This window comes from Prunus avium, chromosome 4 (assembly GCF_965620075.1).
Source record: "Prunus avium chromosome 4, drPruAviu1.hap1.1, whole genome shotgun sequence".
In the NCBI taxonomy this organism is placed as follows: Eukaryota; Viridiplantae; Streptophyta; class Magnoliopsida; order Rosales; family Rosaceae; genus Prunus; species Prunus avium.
Genome location: NC_142287.1, coordinates 35,946,650 through 35,969,792, shown reverse-complemented (window position 1 = coordinate 35,969,792; position 23,143 = coordinate 35,946,650). Strand labels below are relative to the sequence as shown.

At 37.6% G+C, this 23,143-nt stretch overlaps 4 protein-coding genes across 5 annotated transcripts; 3 read left to right on the top strand and 1 right to left on the bottom strand.

The window, feature by feature from the left end:
• Positions 1–719: 719 nt before the first annotated feature.
• LOC110757964 (protein TRANSPORT INHIBITOR RESPONSE 1-like) lies at positions 720–5,195 on the top strand. Of its 2 annotated transcripts, XM_021959729.2 has the most exons (4): positions 720–1,526; positions 2,230–2,722; positions 2,940–3,743; positions 3,865–5,195. In XM_021959729.2, the coding sequence occupies exons 1-3, from the start codon at positions 1,018–1,020 to the stop codon at positions 3,693–3,695; spliced, it is 1,758 nt and encodes a 585-aa protein (XP_021815421.1). In that variant the 5' UTR covers positions 720–1,017; the 3' UTR covers positions 3,696–3,743; positions 3,865–5,195. The 2 variants fall into 2 exon arrangements, with proteins under 2 accessions (XP_021815421.1, XP_021815420.1); XM_021959728.2 differs by having other exon boundaries at positions 2,940–5,195.
• LOC110757965 (dynein light chain 1, cytoplasmic) lies at positions 4,119–4,648 on the bottom strand. Its single transcript, XM_021959730.2, has 2 exons — positions 4,511–4,648; positions 4,119–4,418 (listed from the first exon to the last, which is right to left on the bottom strand). The coding sequence occupies exons 1-2, from the start codon at positions 4,646–4,648 to the stop codon at positions 4,227–4,229; spliced, it is 330 nt and encodes a 109-aa protein (XP_021815422.1). The 3' UTR covers positions 4,119–4,226.
• A 3,484-nt stretch (positions 5,196–8,679) lies between the features above and the next one.
• On the top strand, positions 8,680–10,817 carry LOC110757987 (ARM repeat superfamily protein). Its single transcript, XM_021959759.2, has one exon. It carries the CDS (start codon positions 8,947–8,949, stop codon positions 10,711–10,713), a length of 1,767 nt encoding a protein of 588 aa, XP_021815451.1. The 5' UTR covers positions 8,680–8,946; the 3' UTR covers positions 10,714–10,817.
• A 5,930-nt stretch (positions 10,818–16,747) lies between these two features.
• LOC110757995 (sugar carrier protein C) lies at positions 16,748–19,798 on the top strand. The gene is made up of 4 exons (XM_021959768.2): positions 16,748–17,044; positions 17,149–17,471; positions 18,446–19,075; positions 19,188–19,798. Exons 1-4 carry the CDS (start codon positions 16,912–16,914, stop codon positions 19,668–19,670), a joined length of 1,569 nt encoding a protein of 522 aa, XP_021815460.1. The 5' UTR covers positions 16,748–16,911; the 3' UTR covers positions 19,671–19,798.
• The last annotated feature ends 3,345 nt before the right edge of the window (positions 19,799–23,143 follow it).

Genomic DNA, 23,143 nt, shown 5'->3' with positions numbered 1-23,143 from the left:
AATTTTTTGTTATTATTTCAATTTCAATAATTTCAACACTAAAAAGAGAAAACCCTAATTCCTAAATTCATAAAGACCACTCAAAATCAAATAGGCATATTCAAATCTCAATTCAAATTCAGGTATGTATCTAAATTTCAATCTATATATTACATGACTTATTTTATTAAATTATTATCATGTTGATGATTGGTTATATGAGAACATAGTTTTTAGAAATATTTATCTATTTCTTGTTGGGGTTTTCTTCCAGGTTATAGGGTTTTGGAATTTTTCTTTGTAATCTAAACATTTCACCTACTAGAAAATACGTTTCTGGATATACAAAACGACTTAGTTAGTCATTACATGTTTATTGATGGTGACTTTTAGTTCTAAAAAAAAATTGTTTATGACATTAAGTTATGGCAAATTTTTATTTATAGTATTTTTCATATTAAATTATGTGAGACCCCAATTTACGTTTCGCACAGGGCCCTCAAAATCTCAGGGACGGCCCTGAGCCTAGCTAGCTAATGCTTACCCTCGTTGACATTCCATCCATACCCTACGAACTTGCTTACGTGGCACAACTTCATTGGTGGTGATCCGAACGCACCCGGTTCGTTGGGTGAGGACAAAATATGGGCTATGATCTTATTGGGCTGTCTCTGTCAGCTCGAGCTTACCTAGGCCATTAGAGTCCGTTAACAGAGGTTACAGACAATAAACAAATGAATAATTATTAAATCCCACAATTAATTATTTCTCTCTTCCTTGCTGCTTTTGCTAGGCAAGGCCTTGGGTTGGGCCTTCTCTCTCCTTCTCTCTCTCCCTCAGGCTGCTCAACCTCCATATCCAGCTATCTCAGACCAAGCTCCTTCTGTGTCCATGGCAGATCCAGCCTCCAAACATTAAAAGTTTAAATATTTCCTTTAAAGGTTTCTGCTTCTCTCAAATCTCATATCCGGATCCGTACGGCATTTCTCAGCTCGAGCTCACACTACTTAAACCAGGCTCCGAGCTCCGTTTTGCTTCATGGGTTCGAAAAGAAAAAAGTCCGATTCACCGGACCCGGACGAGCCGAACCGGGTAGGGTCGGATTTTCCAGACGAGGTTTTGGAGCAGGTCCTCGGCATGGTGAAGTCCCGCAAGGACCGGAGCTCGGTCTCGCTGGTGTGCAAGGACTGGTACGACGCGGAGCGCTGGTCCCGCCGCCAAGTTTTCATCGGAAACTGCTACTCGGCGTCGCCGGAGATAGTGACCCGGCGGTTTCGGAGCATCCGGAGCGTGACCCTGAAAGGGAAGCCCCGGTTCTCGGACTTCAATCTGGTTCCTCCGAACTGGGGCAGCGATGTTCAGCCTTGGCTGGAGGTGTTCGCCAGCGAATACCCGCTTCTGGAGGAGCTGAGGCTGAAGAGGATGACGGTGACTGATGAGAGCCTTGAGTTCTTGGCTGTTTCGTTTCCTGGGTTCAAAGCTCTCTCGCTTCTCAGCTGTGATGGGTTCAGCACAGATGGCCTCGCAGCCATTGCCACTCACTGCAAGTAAGTGTCTTTCAATTTGGCCCCTTTGGAAGTTTTGATTTTTGTTATTGGGTTTTGGGTTTCCAGAATTGAGATCTGGGTTGCGGTGGTTTGAGTTTCAGAAAGCACAAAACTTGATCATGGATTTTATTAATTTTTTAATTTTTTGACCCTTAAAACTCACAAGTAGGGGTTTTTTTAGTTGGTAAATATCCTTTTAAAACATACAATAAGTAATTTTCTGCACTTACACGTAGACTGCGGAAACTACAACCAAGTACCCAAGGAATAACCCAGAAACTGAAATGATTCTGTTATTCTTTTTCTATCTCTTTCTCTTGTGGCGACGTTTGAACTGTTAATCCAAAGTCTAAAAGAAACAATTCATTTTTCTGGCTAGAATGTTTCACTTATATTCTACAATAACCACCGCCCAAATTTGGTTCACATGTTGTTCTGGCAAAAAAGAAAGATAGGTAGGTCAATTAATGAAAAAAAAAATAGTTAATTGCACATAATCGAAGACAGATGTTCAGAATTTTGATCTCAATAAAGTATTTTGCTTTTCAAATTTGTCAGATTTTGATTCAACTGTTGGTGATCATGAATTTCAAAGCTGTTCGAGATAATTAAAATTCCCATATTGAGCTTATAGTTGACTTAAGCTTTATGCTTAACTTTAGTTGAAGAAAATAACTAATATCCCATCCTAATTTGGTTTCAGGAATTTGACTGAGCTGGACATACAGGAGAATGAAATTGATGATAAAAGTGGCGGATGGCTAAGTTGCTTCCCCGAAACTTTCACATCTTTGGAAATACTGAACTTTGCCAGCCTCAATAGCGATGTCAATTTCGATGCTCTTGAGAAACTTGTACGCAGGTGCAAATCATTTAAGGTGTTGAAGGTTAATAAAAATGTAACCTTGGAACAGCTACAGAGGCTTCTTACCCATGCTCCTCAGCTTCTGGAGCTAGGCACTGGCTCATTTTTGCAAGAGCTCACCACCTGTCAGAATTCACAACTTGAAAGAGCATTTAGCAGTTGCAATAATTTACACACGCTCTCTGGTTTATGGGAAGCAACGGCCCTGTATCTTCCAGCTCTGTATCCTGCATGTACAAATCTCACTTTCTTGAATTTGAGTTATTCTGCTTTGCAAAGTTGGGAACTTGCTAAGCTTCTTGCTCATTGCCCACGTCTACGGCGCCTTTGGGTAAATTTCATTCTGCATAATAATTTCCTCATTTGAGAAAGTTAATCTATTAAGGTAGATGAGAAGAAAAGACACTTCAATCTTTGCCATAATGACATTATAGCTTAAGCTCTGTTTAAATAACTTATCTATTTTTTTCTGAACCACTGCAAATACTTCATCCATATCTGTTGAAAGAGAAGTCTTGTTGACTCATGGTATCAAATACTTGATACAGGTCCTGGACACAGTGGAAGACAAAGGGTTGGAGGCTGTCGGATCTAACTGTCCTTTGATTGAGGAACTCCGTGTTTTCCCTTCTGATCCTTATGGTGATGATATTATCCATGGGGTGACTGAATCTGGGTTTGTTGCTGTGTCTTATGGTTGCCGAAGACTCCGCTATGTCCTTTACTTTTGTCGGCAGATGACTAATGCAGCTGTAGCAACTGTTGTAAAAAACTGCCCTGATTTCACCCACTTTCGTCTCTGTATAATGAACCCAGGGCAACCAGATCACATAACAAATGAGCCCATGGATGAGGGTTTTGGTGCAGTGGTGAAGACTTGCACTAAACTCCAAAGGCTTGCAGTTTCAGGTTTATTGACCGACCGCACATTTGAATACATTGGAGAATATGCTAAGAATTTGGAAAGGCTTTCAGTAGCTTTCGCTGGAAAAAGTGATTGGGGGATGCAGTGTGTGCTGAATGGTTGTCCAAAGCTCAAGAAACTTGAGATAAGAGACTGCCCATTCGGGAATGCAGCTTTGCTTTCAGGTTTTGAGAAGTATGAATCTATGAGATCACTTTGGATGTCAGCCTGCAATGTGACAATGAACGCTTGTCGGCTATTGGCAAGTGAGATGCCAAGATTGAATGTTGAGGTAATGAAGGATGATGGGAATGATGATGATCAGGCTGATAAAGTCTATGTTTACCGTTCTGTTGCTGGGTCAAGAAGGGATGCCCCACCTTTTGTTCTCACTTTCTGAAGGTTGAAAACCTATTGTGCTCACCCTTTGAAGCTTACAAAATACATGGTAATCTCTCTCTCGCTCTCACACATTCCTGGGGATCTTACCACAGTCAGCAATGACAGTGTGTGCGCTTGCAAATATTCATCGAGTTAGTTCCGTATCTTATATGTGGTTACACACACAGGTACCTTCCATCATCAGGTTACATGGTCTTTAATATCCTCCTAGGGGATGAAACTATTTCATGAGCCCTGCCTGTGCGCATGTTCAGGCTGTTCATGTGTTTCTATCATGTTCATGTGTTTCTATCATCAATCCACCAGTTCCTATGACCTGAGACCAATATTGTTCATACAACCTCAAGTTTCTGCAGAGGACATTTGAAGACATTGGGTTTGATATTTTTACTTTGGTTCAGCTTAATAAATGGAAAGTAGAGAAAACGAAGGATGATAAATTACTGAACTTGGAATTTGTTCATGTATTATTCATGATATACAAATTCAAGGAGAACAGGAAGGCAGTAAAGATTTATGAAACAGAGCTTTATGCCTTTACAGCTTCCAATGGCGGGATCATATTTGCTTCAGCAGCAAGATTGGCTGTACCCCTGAAAAGCAAGAATGCAACGCTACCAATCAAGAAATGGATGAAGCAGCCTTGGCTGTGTGTCACAAACGAACCAAAATCTGTTCCTACTATGCACTGCCACCCAGTCCCGTATGACTCATCGAATTCCTGCATGGAAACAAGCACAGCAAAAGACACATGAATTTCAAATGATTTAGTGATGATTCAGTGCTGAGGATATACTGGAAAGAGGAGCTGACCTTCTTTATGAATTGGGCGATTTCAGTAGGTTCAGTGACATCAAATATATCGAGAGCCTTTGCAGCTAAATGGAGCGCGTCTTGCTGCATTGTTTGAAGCATGTCAGTCTCGTTAACGACGGCTTTGCCTTCTAACATGGCTGCAGAAAACCTGCCTTTGAGTTGCTGATGTTGAGATTGGTGAAAGAGCTAAAAACAGATGAAGCAGTCTAGATTGAAGGCACAGGCAAGCGGACTATATGGAAATTGGAACTTGAGTTTCTACACAAGTCCAGGCTTTGTGATCATTCTCAAAGAATTAATGCAATGGAATAAAGCCTGGTGGTCAGGAAACGGACAAGCTGATTGGTCATGTAAGATGGGGACATGGAAGATGCATTGCTTGTGCACTTGTTCTTGCATCTGGTTTGATCAATGGCTCAGAATCTGCGGTAGCAAAGGGCATTTTTAGTTTGGGGTCCACATTATCTTGGAGATGCAGGACGTTTGTGGTTGCATAACGAAGACACTTCCCGTGAATGTCATGGATTATGTTGTGAGGTTGTTAATGAGCTATCTGTTTGCGTGTACTTCTGTTTACTTTTCTTCTCTTTGTTGATGCGAAGACCTTTGAGCTTCTGACATATTGAGGTTCATGAGAAAAGAACCAGAAAAAGTGATCAATAAAACATAAAATTGCTTCTCATTCAGGTCCTCTGCTTGCATCAATGAGCCATCTGTGTTTTTTTTGGGGATTCAAGGCACGCATGCACTTTACTGAATGGACAATTAAAATTTTTAAGACAAGTGTCAGGCTCAAAATTCATCAACAAATATTTTGAGTGGAATGAATCTCAAATGCTTCAATAAGCAACACCATTTGTGTTTGAAGCTAAAGAAAGAGAGACAAATGGCGGAACTGAAATCTGTCATCATATTAAATAAACATATAACAGATGAATATCCAATCCTAAATATTTCAAATGTGAGATTTTTTACCTTAACAACTACAACACCAACTAAAATATCATCAAACGCTTTTATAATTATTCAGTGTTTGATTTGAAAGTTTGGAGAAAATCAGATTCTTTAATAATTAATAGTGCCATACTTAAGATTTTATATTGATGTCTATTCATCAGAAAAGTTATAAAATAACTTTTAGAAGGAATAGTTTGGTAAGAGGTCCATTCTTGAGATCATGTCTTGGAAATTATACTTGCAAAGTTCATGTGGATTGTTGCTTGTGTAAAAATAATAATTTCAAATGTGACATTAGTAATGGTGTGAAAGGGTGTGAAGGGCGTAGAGAGACAATGTTATATATGGTTTACGTATCTCTTTTTAATTATAACTCTAGTGTAATTAAGTAGGTTGTGGTAAGCTGTCCAATTCAAATCTTAAGCAAATAATAACCATACAAGGCTTTTAGCAGATGCCGGTCCCATGCACGATTTCTAAGTCGCACGTCATTTTCTTGGAATGCAAGTTGTAAATGACAACGTTCTAGTCTACATGTTTGTTATCATGGCTATTTGTCAAGATCGTGAAAGAGGTGATGAACACCCAACCCAACACCTACATGTTTGAAGGCTTGAGCACAGTCCACAAGTCACCAGTCTCTCACATAAACATATTCGGTGTCGGTGCTCGATTTAATTTTCATTCAAAACCCTGTAATTAAGTAGGAAATTTGGGATGGATGTTTGGAAGCAAAAAATATATTGGTTATAATCTTGGGTTAAGCATAATTAAGCAGCTGTTTGATGTTTAGCAACAAGTGACAGAACTCAAAAAAAGCAGAGTTTTAGACCCTTTTGATTGCCAAATAGTTTGAATTGTGAAACGCATCCATGCGATTGGCAAACACCAAATTTGTATAACTTTATGAAGCAAGGTCTTTTGCTTTATTTTGATTTTTGATCATGAGTCACCTAGATAGCTAGCTACTTGACCAGCATTGCATTTGCAATTTTGCATTGGAGTAGATCTGATCAACAGGGGCAGCACGCAGCAGCAATATATTGTTATATGTACTTTTCTCTTCAAAGCTAAGGTATATATCATAACTGTGCTACTAGCTGTATCGAATTTCTCTTGTTCCATACTCAAAGTGTCCCAAGCAATCACTTTCGTGCCTGTGCATCCAAGTGCCATTTCTACCTAACACTTCGTGAAGTATTAAATAACCAACATATATAGCACATACGGTGTTTGGCACTGATATACTTTTAGTAATATATATATAAGGTTATTGATTATAAAGAACATGACGTGAAATTACTAAAAAACGGCTTAAAAGTGAGTCGCGTATTAAACACCTGAGTTTATTTGACGGCACATAGCGTTTAAAATTAGGAGTTTATATGCAACATCTATAGCTCTACATGTAAGATATGGGGTCCCAACCCAAACCCTAAAACTGGGTTGAGACCATGTGCAGATTCAATTATGCTCAAGGGCCAAAATCTCTGCTATTGATTGTTGCTCTTTATCTGACGGAGTGAGTGGCTGAGGGAAGCATGGTGGCCAACTAATTACAAATATTTATAAAAAGTTGAATAGATAGTTGACCCCAAAAAGAGCTTAACACAATTAAATAAAACCAAATTGTTGCAAATCATACTAACTATCATGACAAAATAACATGAAGATAAAACCAAATTTAGACATCTAATCACATCATGGGTCATTGATTTTTATTTTGGAATCCCCATTTTGTCATCTTCTAGGGTTTTAATCTGTGCAATGCTTCCAAATCTTATCTTGTAATTTACTAGGTAAGCAAAGGATGCTCAATGCCTTTCACGCTTGCTTTTCACATTTTTTTCCTTCAAACAAAAGCAGCTTTTGGCTTTTTTTTAAGCTCCTCTCTCATTATTCAGAGTTCAAAAAGTGTTGTAGAAACAGCTTTGTTTCAACTTTTATAGAGATTAAGTTCCACCTCGACTTCCAATTTGATCTAGAGAAGACTGATAGCTCAAGGCATCCAACAAAGGCCTTCACATGGTGGGGTGGAGGCTGTGTCATCTCCATGCCAAAGCCGTTGAAAGCTACCCTTTTCTTTTTCCTTTTCACCTAATCCAAATAGTGTCACTATTTTAAGGGTGGTCCATAACTAATCAGTCCAGTTAAAAATAGTGTCACTATTTTTAGCGGCTCCTATTTAATTAATTTCTCCATTAACACTTAAAAAGTTCATATAAAGTTAAAAGTTAGAAGTTCTTTTTTATTTTTTTGTGAAGTAAAGTTAAGTTAGAAGTTGATAAAGGTCCAAGCATGGAAATTTCTTAGCATAATAAACCTTCTTTTTCTACTCGTGAACTGAACGCAAACCTTCACTTTCTACTCCGTATAAAGATGATTTTTGGGTCAAGCTTTGATGCCAAATTATGTCAAAGTCTTGCCTCTTCACATCTTATAGCCATTTACAATGTGGTCTTTTATTCTCCTTTGTCTTTGCACAGGTCATGCTTGCGTCACAGATAATACACCTTCAAAATATTATATTAAGGAAAATACTTGCCTCATTCCCTAGAAGTAATGACTACTTTCCTGCCAATCACAGTTTGAGATGTGCGTAGAGATTTTTCGTTTTTATGTTTTTAATGAATTATTTTTACACATGTGTCTGATAATGTCCTTATATTAAAAAATAAATATAAAAAAAAAGAGAGTGTTTTTTTCTTCATGTTGGCCATAGTTAAGGAAGAGAAATGGCAAAGAAGAATGATGAGAATCCAACTCTCCCTATAAACCAATGAGAATAAGTGATCTATCATTGAACTTAGAAGGAAAAACAAAAAAAAAACAAAAAAAACTTGATAATTGAGTGTTGGGAATTATGATGGTTAATTTGTTACATCTTACAACTATTTAAATTGAAATGCTTTCACCATAAAGTTTGTAAAATAATAATAAAATAATGCACACATAATGTAAGCATTGCTTTAAAGTTTTTACCACCAACAGTGAATAATATTATCTTATTAAAAGCATGTTTAAATTGTATAGCTTATAGGAAAGCAAAGGAACCATCACATACAAATTACAATGATTAGATTATAATTTAGAAGAGATAATCAAAGATTAGAAGAGATCAACGAAAAACTTCCACCTCCTCCTATAAATGGGCTCCAACTTCCAACAGATTCATATCCCCAGTTTAATGACAAAAATACCCCTCTTTAATTTCCTACTCATCCGTCACTACCACACGCCACCCCAAAAGGCCAGCCCTGTAAATTCACATTAAAATCCAATTCAGTGTATCAGCTGCCAAACCAGAGAGAGATAAGAGATGGAAAGTCAGAGCCTCTCTCTATGTTCACGATAAGATTGTCACTTAGATTCCATTCTGTTCCGAATTTCCGATCAAACTGGCCAGAATCTTCGAACCCATCTCGCCGGAATCTAACCCACTTTGCTGTTACAAAATGTGTTAACTCCAAAAACCAATGAGAAACACAAAAATGGGGGAAGAAGAGAAGGGACCCAAAGAAACAGAGCAAAGCCCAGACTTGCCGGAATCTTCCGCCGGAGCATCGAGTCTCCGGCGAGCCGTTGAGTCCATATCATCTTTGATCTCACTCTCTTTTTCCATCAAAATCTTCGCAGCGAAATGGAATACAATAAGGACCAAGCTTGAAGATTTGAACTCTGGCCTAGCGGCCGTACAAAACTGCGAAACAGATGAAAATCCAGTTCTTTTAGGCCTAGTGTCGAACATATCGGGCACGGTCAACGAGTGCCACGGTCTTGCTCGGCGCTGCGTCGATCTTTCTTACAGCGGGAAGCTTCTGATGCAGAGCGACTTGGATATGCTCTCTGCAAAACTCGATCTTCACGCAAGAAACCTCACGGAGATTTACAACGCCGGCGTTTTGACTCACAGGTTTGCGATCGTCGTTTCGAGGCCTGGAAACGGAGCTTGCAGAGACGACATGAGGTTCTATGTGAGAGACTTGATGACAAGAATGAAGATTGGGGGCGCAGAAATGAAACGACAGGCTCTGCTTAATTTGTATGAGGCTGTGGTGGAAGACGACAGGTACGTGAAAGTCGTCGTGGAACAGAGTGACATTGTGAACTTGTTGATCAGCCTTCTTGATTCGCATGAGGCTGAAATCCAAGAATGGTCTGCGAAGGTTGTTTCTGTAATTTCTGGGTTTGGTTCATATAAGGTTGTTCTCATCGGAGCTGGGATCATAGCGCCATTGATTCGGGTGTTGGAGTGTGGGAGCGAGGTTGGGAAAGAAGGGGCTGCTAAGAGCTTGCAGAGACTGACTGAGAATTCCGATAATGGGTGGTCGATTTCAGCTCACGGCGGTGTCACAGCTCTGCTTAAATTATGTTCCGGTTGTGAAGGTGGTGATGTGAGAGCAGAGTTGGTTGGTCCTGCTTGTGGGGCACTAAAAAATCTTGTTGGGGTCGAAGAAATAAAGAGATTCATGGTTGAAGAAGGTGTAATTTCAACGTTTATTGGGCTTACACGGTCGAAAGATGAAGTTTTGCAGATAAATTCGATTGAATTTCTGCAAAATATAGCGTCTGGTGATGAAGCAGTTCGTAGCATGGTGGTGAAAGAGGGTGGAATTCGAGCACTGGTTCGTGTCTTGGAGTACAGATCAACTTGTTCTTGTAAAGTGAGGGAGATAGCATTAAGGGCAGTAGAGAATTTGTGTTTCGGTAGCACAAGTTGTGTTAGTGTTTTGATCAGGTATGGCTTTGTGGAGCAACTTATGTCCTTTCTTCGAAATGGGGAGGCTTCAATTCAAGAACTGGCGTTAAAAGTTGCAATTAGAATGTGTGCAAAATCAGAGGAAGCCAAGAAAGCACTGGGGGGTGCAAATTTTATGACAGAGCTGGTTAAGTTTCTTGATTCAAAGTCATTTGAGGTTCGAGAAATGGCGGCTGAGGCACTGTCGAACATGGTCTCCATCCCGAAAAATCGAAAACGATTCGTGCAGGATGATCGTAGTATGGGCCTCCTTTTGCAGCGGCTTGACCCGAAGCAAGGAAACTCAGGTAACAAGAAGTTCTTGTTCTCCATATTAATGTCATTGACAAGTAGCAACAGCGGGAGGAGGAAGATTGTGCATTCGGGTTATTTGAAAAACATTGAGGAACTTGCAGAAGCAGAAGTTTCAGATGCCAAGAGACTTGTGAAGAAGTTGTCAACAAACAGATTCCGCAGTATGTTGAGTGGAATCTGGCATTCTTGAACCAATGTAGCTTCGGTCTGTATTGATTTAATTTTGGTTTGCATTTTTGTTTATAAATTGTATATGTGCTCTGCTCAAGTTGGAATTCCATTTCAGTTTTGTTAGATCTTCTTTCACAATGGCAGTCTCACAACAGCTTTCTGATATTAAGATACTCTGGCATTGCTGCCACTACAAGGAATGAATGATAGGAGAGAATGCAGTTGCATTTATTTAAGTCAGATTGTTTATATAATATTTTGTTGGTGTATTATTAGGAAGGAGCACATGGGAAAACCATGGATGGGCATGTGAGTAGAGGCAGCCATGGTCTACTTCATCTAACCTTTGTGAAGAGAGAAAGATGGTGATAGATGAAGTCTCCTTACTGTATTTGCTTCTTTTTTTTATATGACATTGTCTCTTGTGAAGACCTGCCTTTCAGCATCATGCAGAAACAGAACTGTAAATAACATTTCATGCATTTTTTTCCTTCTTTTTTTTTTTTTTTTAAAGTGTATTATAAAATCAAGATTTGTATTCAATGCCCTCCTGCTAATTTGAATGGTTTTTAAGTCTTAAACTCTTAATGAAAAAAAGAAAAGAATGCGAATTATTAGTTAGACAGAAATGGGGTTGGCTTCCATGCTCAAGTTGCGCATTAGGAAACAATGTAGGGTAGACTTGGACAAGCAGTAGACCATGAAAGTTTCTTCTGATTCTTGACAGGATGGGTATTGATTGTGTGTTTATGTTATGATTACCAAAAGAAAAACAGAAGTTGAGTGTTCATAATAACATGATCTTTGATTCTTTTTTCCCCCAATGCCATCGCCATGACAAAGTGACTAAGTTGGGATTGGCTTGCTTGTTTGGGCTTAGGTACTAAGAAGAGAAACCAAGAGCTTGTAGCCTCTATATATATATGGGCCTTAAAATCGGATCATCTTCAATTCTTCCTCCAGGGGTGAGCTTAATGGGTTTCGATGTTAACTATCTTATCATGGAGTCTCTGCTACTTGGCGCCTTCCCAGTCAGAAAGGGAAAAGCATCAACTTGATCTTGGTGGCTTAGGCTTTGGGTGCAACAAAATTCGAATTATTCTAGCGCTGGCTGGCTGTATTGAATTGGCTGTATTGTATTGAATTCTGCAGATTAATATTCTGGACTTACCTGCAAAAAGCAAGCCGAATTCATATATAGAGATAGAAATAATGGTCCCAACTAATTAGAGTTGGCCTTCAATAATGTTCAAAGCTTCATCAATGGTTTCATTAATCATAACTCTGTTAGTATTTCCTGATATTTTCACTTTAATTAAAATTTCGTTCGGTACGTATTAGATTCCTAATTAATTCACTAAGATATTTTCATTATTTTAACTATCATTAATATCAATAATAATTAATAATTAAGTTCATAAGGAGGAGAGTTTAACGGCACTCGCATGCACGTTCTTCTGTCTTGTTGTTATATGAACAAGTTGGTAATTAGTCACAAATCACAAAACAACAACACCAAGAAGATGATGATGAGATCGATGCCGGCTGATTGATGCTTGCTGGTTGAAGAATATATATGCACAAACTGCAAATTGGGCAACTTGCACACATTGGACTTCACGTACCCCTCCCTCTTCTCCTCCCCTCCACAAGTACTAGAAAGCGAAATGTTATATCAAATTCATGGCCACAAAAACTTGCAAAATCACGAGGACAGAAAAATCATGCCAATTGAGAACCAAAAAGTTAAGGGATCGTTTTTAGTTTTTAAATTTCTTTTGTTTTACTTTCAAACTTTAATAATAATATAATACAAAGTCTTCAAAACCTAATAATTAATATTATTAGTTACGTATGAACGTATGAACATATGAACATGTAATTTAGATTATCGCTTGTACTCAATCAATAAATAATTAAAATAACGTAGGAATGTTTAAGCTAATACGAAACAACAAGAAGCTAGCTAGCGTATACCCATGGGAACCTTGTCAAGTTGTCATAGTATCAAACTTTTCGTCTCTTGGATCCATGTTCTACGTCCTAGGATCAGCCATACTTTCAGCTACACAAATACAACTATTCCCAAATTAAATAAATGGGAACCATATCATCACCCTGACCAAATTAAATAAATGGGAACGATCCACTCAATATCAATATTTCATGCCATGTTGGTTGACTTTTCTTTTCTTTTCTTTCTTATTCTTGTATTTCTGGAAGTTGACTTGGAAGCGCTTACATATCTCTACCTTATCTTGTTTATAATATATATATAATATATATATATATATATATATATATATATATATATATTTTAAAAGCAGATAATTGGGAGATAGAAGAATGCATGGAGAATTGGAGATGGAGGCTTTAGGCTTATCCAGTAGCTATGTGAGTCTTTAACCTTTAAATGCATATGGGAACGCTAGCTTGCTAATAGCTTTACATAAATAGCAATAGCTGGCTAGATTAATCCTTAATTGACCCTTAATTATAACCAATGATGGCTAAATGGAAATGAATGTGTGTGTTTGCTTTGCTTTGCTTTCTATTAATTGATGATTAATATCTTAATCTCAATCCAAATCACCGCATGTTGGAGAACAATATGGGGCAGATTCATTTAATATTATGATTACCATTGGAGCATCTTATCCATACATTAAGCAATGTGAACAAAACTTTTACACGTTTTTTCATATTTTCAAATGATTTTTTTATTATTTGAGATTGAATTAATGGATGCAAACTTTACGAAAAATAAATAATTAGCATTATTTATGGATTTCTACTCAAATGATATAAGATGAGTGGCAATGACGAGTTCTGATTCATTGTTGATCTTTTCAGTGTTCATTTTGTCCTTAACGCAAGAGTCACGATATATATGAAAATGAGACGAAAAAAACTTGATATATCAAAGGCTAAAACTCGGTAAACTTCAACGTAGTAAAATGAAAATGATCCTATTATTATTTATAAACATAAATGTAAGATAAACAACAACGCAACAAAAAACATATGCTCCTACTTTTATGCATTTTTTAACAGTATGACATATTTCAAATATTAGCATAAAGGGAAAAAGAAGGAAGAAGAGAATAAACATTAGAAGAAAAGGTTGAAATAAGAGACAATTAGACAGTCACAATCTAGAGGGCCCTTATGCCGGCCTGTAGATACGGTCACTAACAGAATAAATTCGAAATCAGATTAATTAATTTTATAAAATTGATCAACTTATTTTGTGTAGATGAGTCATAAGCTATTGATTATATGAAGTGAGTCTTTCATTTCCCGTAAAAGTTAGAATCGTCCTATGACTCTTTTGTTTTTATTTAAGTGACGAATACAAAATATAATTTTTCCGTGTGACACTCATATCGTATTTATTTATTATCGATCATATTGTTCGTTCATATTATAACGCGGAAGCAAGATTTTCGTTCACATGTGAACGCAGTCATGATACGTGTGAGTGACTCATGACAGCTTTGAAAAGTTGAGTTGGAGAGAAGAGAGAGCATGAAGCCACTGTCACTCATGATGAAATATGACTAGACGGCCACGATTGCAAATTTTCAACCGCAGTGGTTCCCACATCCGTTGCTTAGACTTTGTTTTTGTATGGGTCAAAGTCAAGCCACCAATGTTTGAAAATTGAAACCCAAAGCGATTTTATTTTTTCTTTTAGGCTTCTAAACTTTACAACGGTACAAATAAAATTAAATATAATATAATCTGTCCAACAGTCCAAGTGGGAACACTTGCTTCTGGGTTGTGGGAGGAGTGGCTATCTGTGAATTTATGGGATTTTTCATAAGCAATTAACATGGAGGTTTTTATTTATTTATTTTTGAGTTGAAATGGGGGATTAACCCCTAAATACATAAAAAATTAAATTACAGAGACATTACGAGTTCTAGAAACTCTTAAGACATTATCATCAAAGATAGTCTCAATCCAATTAGGAATATCATCAAATACAAAGAACCAAAAATCAAAATTATAACTACTCTTGGATAAACAGTGAGCCATCCTATTTTTCTCCATATAGATGTGGTCAATCACGCAATAATCACTTGTCCGAAATCAAACAAACTGACAGAAAAGTATATGAAACTGAAAGCAAACTAACCTCTAAACAGAAAAGTGAAAAGATTTGGAAGAAGATTTAGGGGCCCAGAGAATAAGTAAAAGAGTTTTCTTTCTCCTTTTAATTTTCAGTCGCTTTTCCTTTATTTGAGTTTTTTTTTTTTTTTATAAAAGAAGACATAGTTCTTATTCATATTATAATCTAGCTTAATGAATTAAAACAATAACTGATGCATCTCATTCAATCCCCACAATTAGGCGACGTGTTTTTTTTTTTCTCATATTCTAAGCCTGATTTGATTATATTTTTGAGGATAATGCCATATGATCTCATATACTAATCATCTTGTGTTATGCCATTAATATCAAAATTAAACATCTTGTGGAGAACCTAGCAAAGTTAATATAAGTTTCTAAGGTAGGACTAGTTTCCATAAATGTTGTAAAACGCGTATCGAAACAAATTGGAAACATTTTAGTCTTGTGATGGAAATACAATGTTTGGAAATTAAAGCCGAATTTCTATATCATGCCTCATATATATTTCCTTTCACATTATATGGAATGAATATAATCAAGACACTAAATTGTTTGGGTAATCACACTCTCATGATTTGTTTTCTATAGTATGAAAGAAGCTGTAAGCGAAAATCTTGAATTTAGAATGTCTGAATTTACGTGTAGTCTCATCCTTATCCTTTACCACCAAATAACTGCGAGTTTGCATAGAAAATTGTATATCTGAAATACTATGCCCCAAATAAAATTCATGATTTTCATTACCCCTTTCCAAAACATAATTGAGAGATTGCTCAAACAGCAAGCCAAAAATTGTACCGTTGCCTCATAATAAAAGCCCTTCAAAGTACCAATTCACCAGAGAAAGGTAGGTAGAAAGAACCATTTGCATAAAACATTAAATAAAATAAAAAAAAGAAAAAGGAAAAATAAAGTGAGTACAGAGCTGCTCCTGCGGCTGAAAATCATTTTCCAGTCTTCGCTGTATTTTCCGCGAGTTGAGGAACAGACCACCCATGGATTGGTCCATGCCTGTCGTAACCCAAACCCACGTCATCTTGGCGCAGCCTCAAATACCCCGACCTCTGCTCTTAATTACAATACTACCACCCCGGATTCGGAAGTCGTATTCTTCTCGTGTGTATGCTCACCGACTGCTTTTCTGTCATTGTAAAAAGGCCTTTTAAGTCACGTACGTATTCTCTCCCTCTTTTATTACAATCCCATGATTAATGGGGGTATAAGTCGACGTACCAAAAAGATGTTTCCTACTAATCCAATCCAATCCTATTATCCAATCCAGTCCCAAGTATGTTACGCATGAAAATGAACCATCAAGTATATCCAACATTATCCAAAATCGCCAACCACGCAACCCAAATTCTGGTGAACACTGAACAAGCAAAGTAAATCCTTTGACAGCTCAACAAATTACCCAAATCCTTGCTGAGTAATGTCTGACGTGTAAATTGACAAAAGTCTCATGGTGACACCGACCCTTATCCTTCAAGTTTGCTGCCCAAACGGTAAAAACATTAAATGGTGATGTCCCATGTTTGGCCCTTCCCTCATGAGTATACGAAAAATACTTCCCTATTCTCGTTTCATTGTGAAGTGAAAAACAGAGAGAGGGAATCAATGAAATAGGCGACATGAAAGTTTTTCTCAATTTCTCAATATATTTCAAGTTAAATTGTAAGACCGTAAAAAGGGTGAATCTACCGTTTACATATATGGTAGCATTACTTAACTTGTTTACATGCTACTCCAACACAGTAGCCAATCTTATCCACAAAAAGTTATGTAGCGTGTATGAAAATTAAAATAATAATTTGAATGACAATTAAGATAAACTTTTTATTTATTGTTTTTTTGACAGCTAAATGGTTCTCTGGAATTTAAGCAAGTTGAATATTTTGTTCTATATATACACCTGCTAAGCCTGTGCCCAAAAGCTCTATCTTGTTCCTCTTGGTCTATCTGCTCTCTCACTTTCTCTCCACTTCTCCTAATATCCCTTCTCTCTGTTCCAATCCAATCCCTTTTGCCTCCTCTTTTAGATCAGTCTGCTTAGCAGCTGAATTTCCCAAAAAGACCAACAATGCCTGCTGTTGGTATTCCCACTAGTGGGAACAACAAGGAGTATGTTGGAAACCTCACTCCTTATGTTTTAGCAACATGTATTGTTGCAGCCATGGGGGGTCTCATTTTTGGCTACGATATCGGAATTTCTGGTAATTTTCTTTTCATTTCCCAGATCACACTTTGATCACTAACGTACTTTTTTTTTTTCTGATGAATTACAAATTTGAAAGTTTCTTTTTTGAATTATGATTAGGTGGTGTAACGTCCATGGACTCATTCTTGAAGAAGTTTTTTCCGGCTGTGTACCGGAAAAAGGAAGAAGACAAGACCACCAACCAGTACTGTCAATATGATAGTCAAACACTGACCATGTTCACATCGTCTCTGTATTTGGCTGCTCTGATAGCTTCAATCATAGCAGCCACCGTCACACGTAAATTTGGTCGAAAACTGTCCATGTTGTTTGGAGGTCTGCTGTTCATGGCTGGCGCCATCATCAATGGAGCTGCCAAAGCTGTCTGGATGTTGATTCTAGGCCGTATGTTGCTCGGTTTTGGTATCGGCTTCTCCAATCAGGTATGCCCTACAGAGTTTCCTTTCTGATCTCTCTGTTTGGTTCTTTGTGTAGTTTTTTTTTTTTTGGGTCAAGAAATCTTGATATCTTGCACATGAATCTTGTTTGTGTTTTAGTTTTTGTTCAATGCAAGCTGTCCGTAAAAAACAAGGAATGTGCTGTTCAAAAACAAACAAAACAAAGCCCAGTGATTTTATTCCTTCCTGTTTTTTGTGTCTGAGTTTTATTTATGCTTTGGCTTGGGTTGTTTTCTGGGTTTGTCGTTTTACCATGTCTCTCTGCATTTCTTCAGATCTGACTTGAAACGGACTTTAAACTTAGATGACTCAGACAAACTTGGAACAGGACAAGACTGGATATGAAATTCCAAGCCTTTTTGTATGTGTGTGTTGTTTCTTTCTCTGCTTTCTGGGTTCTCGGGGTCTAATAATTTCTAGCAATACACTGTTTGGTTGCCAAGAAAATGCAGGGAAGAAAGATGCTAATTTTTTCAGTTTACTCAGCAACCAAACAAGGGGTATGAAAAATTAAAATGGAAAAACTCAGAGTCCGAAACTTTGTCTTTAGCAATCACTTTTCACTAAGTTCCAACGCATGCTCTGTTTTTTCTTTGGGCGTGACTTCACTCTTGCACCCTTTTGAAGGCCTACGTTTACTCTTTGATGCAAGAGGCGTTGAATAGAAAATTCAGAATTGCAATCTGATAGCGGTTTATGACTTAATTTAATACAAATTGTCATTTTCTTTGATTCCCTTTTAAAAAATAAATTCATGACATCATTGAAATGTTTACTTCCAACAAACATGACAACTTGTCAAACTATCCATGTGGCCCTGGACCGTGACCGTTTTGTTCACTTTGATTAATTTGTTCATAAATTACCATTACTCAAACGTAAAAGTTTAATCTAAACTGGGGATAATCATTGATGAATTAATCTATTCTTTTGTTGTCATGTTTGTTTTGTAATTACAGTCTGTGCCACTCTACCTCTCTGAGATGGCACCCTACAGATTCAGAGGAGCTCTCAACATTGGCTTCCAGCTATCGATCACAATTGGTATCCTTGTGGCCAATGTCCTGAACTACTTCTTCGCCAAAATCCACGGCGGCTGGGGATGGAGACTGAGCTTGGGTGGCGCTATGGTGCCAGCTCTTATAATCACAATTGGCTCCCTTGTCCTACCCGACACACCCAACTCCATGATTGAGCGCGGCCAACACGATGAAGCCAAGGCCAAACTTCAGCGCATTCGCGGCGTGGACGATGTCAGTGAGGAGTTCAGTGACCTTGTTGCTGCTAGTGACGCGTCCAAGCAGATTGAGGATCCATGGAGGAACCTGTTGAAGAGGAAGTACAGGCCTCACCTCAGCATGGCCATCCTCATCCCCTTCTTCCAGCAGCTGACCGGGATCAATGTGATCATGTTCTACGCCCCTGTTTTGTTCAACACAATTGGATTTGGAAGCGATGCTTCTCTCATGTCAGCTGTGATCACTGGCAGTGTCAATGTTCTTGCAACTATGGTTTCAATTTATGGTGTTGACAAGTGGGGAAGAAGGTTTCTTTTCCTTCAGGGTGGAGCTCAAATGCTTATTTGCCAGGTTCCCTTTATCAAAAAACATAAAAAGTTCAAATCTTTTTGTAATTTAACAGTTGGGTTTTTTGGTTTTTGGATTTTAATCAATTGGGTTTTTGTTTGTCTTCAAATTGCAGGCAGTTGTGACAGCTTGTATTGGTGCAAAATTTGGGGTGGATGGGACCCCTGGAGAATTGCCAAAGTGGTATGCAATTGTGGTGGTGATTTTCATCTGCACATATGTTGCAGGCTTCGCATGGTCATGGGGTCCACTGGGTTGGCTCGTCCCCAGTGAAATCTTCCCACTGGAAATCCGATCAGCTGCTCAGAGCGTCAATGTTTCAGTGAACATGATCTTCACTTTCATCGTGGCTCAAATCTTCTTGACGATGCTCTGCCATTTGAAATTTGGGCTCTTCCTCTTCTTTGCGTTCTTTGTGTTCGTGATGTCCATTTTCATTTACTACTTCTTGCCGGAGACAAAGGGCATTCCAATTGAGGAGATGGGCAGAGTATGGAGGACACACTGGTATTGGAAGAGGTTCGTCAGTGAGGAAGAAGATCACCCCAATGGAGGTTATGAGATGGGCAAGGCTGGTCAAACTGTCAAAAATGTGTAATTGGTCATGGGTTATTAATGTGATGCCCATCTCCTCATTTACTTTTTATTTTTATTTTATTTTTGGTAGCAGTGAATATTGTTATTGTTTCCAACGCCATGGTTATATATAAAAAAATGGTTGTGCAAGCATTTATGTCAAATTTATTTTTGCTATAAATTTGTGTCCATTATTTACAAGCATCTTTGAATCAACTAAAGAGAAACACTTTCATGCAATGAGAGCATGTGGAATAATTTTTCAACATATAATAAGTAATAGTAGTCGGGATTAGCAAAATAGTGTTATTACGTTGTTGCAAGTAAGTTTTCCTGCATATATTGGGGAGGTGCTGACTTATGCGGGTTGGGCCACAGCTAGGATTGTGTTTTCGACTTTTAACAAAAGCACTATTCTGGTTCCACTTTTCCACTGCAATGGTTGGGTCGAAACTTGTGCACCATAAGCCACTCAGACTTGTCCAGCAAATCGAAATTTTAAAAAAGCGAATGACAAAACTGGCAAAACAGAGTAAAGCTGACAGTCTATAATTGTCCACCAAGTAAGGATCAAAAAGTTGAAATTAAAATTTCTTGATGAGTGCCATGCAATTATTGGTGGAGCTACTAAGGTTGGCTCAATCAAAAGGCATTTCAATTTAGGTATAGTTATGGTAATGTCCAGCTTGGTTTAGGGCCGTTTTTGAGTGAGACCTTTATCATATATATGGTAGTTGCAGGTACTTCTGTCTACATAAAATGAATTCGTACATGAGTTAGCTATAACCTTTACAACCTTCTAAGCAACCTTATAATTGAGAGACTCGAAAGTTTCATGTAAATAATGCTATGAAGAGCACGTTATTGTATCACATTTTTAATAGAATCTATCAATACAATTAAATTTCACCTTCAATAGTGAGCAGATAAACGATGTGGTATATAATAAAGTGATCTCTCTAGCAAAGTATGAAAGTTATAACAGATAAATCATAGCTTTTGATGACATAATTGATAAGGTATATTATCGATAGAATATCATGGATGGTTATGAGCCATTGACGTGATCAAATAGATAATGGGGCACATTGGATTAAACAATGATTTGTGTGGAAAACTAGAGGGAACTTTCTCGGGTGGACGGAAACTGCACCCAAACACCAAATCAAGATTGCCATCATTCATATTACGGCTTTATTGCAAAGTGGTGGGGGAATCAAATTTCACATGCTTTTTTGGGTACCATTTTTTGCCCTTTTTCTACATTGTAATAATGAGATTGCAACAAGGCATGGTATTTTTAAAGCTTGAATGTGAAGGCAACAAATAATGCCGTACGAATTACAAGTCACATGCCAAATAAATCCTTGTAGCAAAAGGGAGGTGTGAGGGAGGTTGTTTGTCAATTTGGCCACGGACTTCCTATGAAATGAAAAAGAAAAAGAAGAAGTATCGCATGACCAGACTTTAAATATATATATAGGAACGCTTTTTGGGCTCACCTAAATGCTAATGGATATGTTTTTGGATAGATTTGGATAACTGGTTTCATTTCTTTTTCTAAAAAAAAAGTTGGGTATCATATGCTTAGCTTTAAATTTTGGTTCTTTTGCATCTCTTTTTAGTCTCTCTTCATCTCAACAATGCATTCAATTAAGCACTTTTGGGTCTTCACATACAAGCTGCTGCGTGATGCAAGTGTCTTTTTGCGTGATTCCCAACTGTTTAAAAAGCTCTTAGACTACTTTTATACCAAGCAAAAGCACTTTTGTGCTTGAAGGAAATTCTCAATGGATTTTGTTATTGGATAAGTTTTTGAGGTTCCCATTTGGAATTGCATCAAGTTTGAACACAACTGGCCCGATCTGACCCTTAAGACATTGGGCCAAAAAGACAATCAACAAATACATGGTGATCAAATACATTTTGTGATCTCCTTATTCATCATGCATTGCATGCAGAATGCAGGATGCAGCTTTATTAACTAAGTGTGCCGTTAAGACAAACCCACTGGCCTACAAAGAGAGCTGTGCAATTCAGATTGGGATTGATTGAATCGAAGAACTCAGTTGGCAAGTTGAAAGTCTGTGCAATCTCAAAACAGGTGTCTCCACTTTTCACACCGTACACTGATTCACATTTCAGGGTGGGCGGTGGCTTCAAAATCTCATTTACTTATTTCAATGTCAACAAACAAAAAACACAAGATGTCAATATAAACCTTAAAAATTACATGGATAATCATATTAAATATCTATTTTTGTATGCTACATTTTTTTTTTCGAAAACAGAAAAATTATATTTACCAAGAAATTGGCCTTCGGAAGCGACTACAAGGAGAAGAGAGAGCATCAAAAGCAAGTTGATAATCTTAGCCATGCTCTTGTATTCTTTCTTCTCTCTTCCTTTACACAATAGAAACTTTTATTTATTTATTTATCTGGGTTTACCATTCTCCTATTTATATTTGCAACAATGTGGTATATACAAACAAATGAAGCCAACAAGTCGATAATATCTGAGCTTCACACAAGAGCCAGCTTTTCTATGAGCTGGACATTGCTCAAGACGATAACATTAATACAATACCACACCAGACATTATACCATACAAATAGATATTACAAATTTACACCAGACATTATACCATACAAATATAATTCAAACATTTTTCTTACCGATTTTTAAAAAAACAATGTAGTTCAGAAGCATTCCACTTATGTAAACCTAAACTAGAAGTGGGCTCAGAATGAGGCACAAGAATTGTTTTTGTATTAAAACCCAAATTTAGGGCCCATTGAAAATCTTCACCGGATGGACCTTTCCCGACAAATTTTCGTCTGATGGGAAGAGGAAAATTCAGAAAGAGAGAAAGAAAAGAAGAAGATAGAACTTTCTTGGCGAATTTTGTTCTTTCTCGACAAAATTTCGCCAGACTTCTTCATCACCTTTTGTTATTTTCCAACACAATTTTGATGGAATAGACCTTTCCCGGCGAATTTTAAAGGGTAGACACTGGAAACACCTCAATTAGATCATCCAGGCCGAGAATTACGAGAATTACTCACCCCATGAACCCAATTGTAAGCTACACTTTACATAAATAATTTCAAGTTTTCACTTTTATTCCTCTTTGTTATTTTGAATTTAGTGTCCTTTAGAGATATTTATATAAATAAAAAAAAGTGTCCTTTAGAGATTGCTTAGTTTGTGTAGAAAAAAACATATCATTTTAGTTTAGTACTTCATTTTTTTGAACGTGGCATGGCATGATGGTTGCATTGCAGATGTTAATGTAGAGTCGGCGTCCCCAATGCATCCATGCAAGAGAACATGTGATATTACAGGAAATGAGGCAGCTTACTATGATCCAAGTACCAACCTCCGCTACGCCAATGCTGATAGCTTCCCAATAGAATATGTCCAGACATATCCGGCTCTCAGAAATGCTGCTGTGGTTTTGAAGTAACATTTTCCCAAGGCAGGAGGAACGTGG

Excerpts from the sequence above, each read along its gene's own strand:
- LOC110757964 (XM_021959729.2), top strand. The coding sequence starts at position 1,018 with ATGGGTTCGAAAAGAAAAAAGTCCGATTCACCGGACCCGGACGAGCCG. Across the intron at positions 1,527-2,229 it reads GCCATTGCCACTCACTGCAA|GAATTTGACTGAGCTGGACA; the intron begins GTAAGTGTCTTT and ends ATTTGGTTTCAG. Across the intron at positions 2,723-2,939 it reads CACGTCTACGGCGCCTTTGG|GTCCTGGACACAGTGGAAGA; the intron begins GTAAATTTCATT and ends TACTTGATACAG.
- LOC110757965 (XM_021959730.2), bottom strand. The coding sequence starts at position 4,648 with ATGTTAGAAGGCAAAGCCGTCGTTAACGAGACTGACATGCTTCAAACA. Across the intron at positions 4,419-4,510 it reads TCGCCCAATTCATAAAGAAG|GAATTCGATGAGTCATACGG; the intron begins GTCAGCTCCTCT and ends GTTTCCATGCAG.
- LOC110757987 (XM_021959759.2), top strand. The coding sequence starts at position 8,947 with ATGAGAAACACAAAAATGGGGGAAGAAGAGAAGGGACCCAAAGAAACA.
- LOC110757995 (XM_021959768.2), top strand. The coding sequence starts at position 16,912 with ATGCCTGCTGTTGGTATTCCCACTAGTGGGAACAACAAGGAGTATGTT. Across the intron at positions 17,045-17,148 it reads CTACGATATCGGAATTTCTG|GTGGTGTAACGTCCATGGAC; the intron begins GTAATTTTCTTT and ends AATTATGATTAG. Across the intron at positions 19,076-19,187 it reads CTCAAATGCTTATTTGCCAG|GCAGTTGTGACAGCTTGTAT; the intron begins GTTCCCTTTATC and ends TTCAAATTGCAG.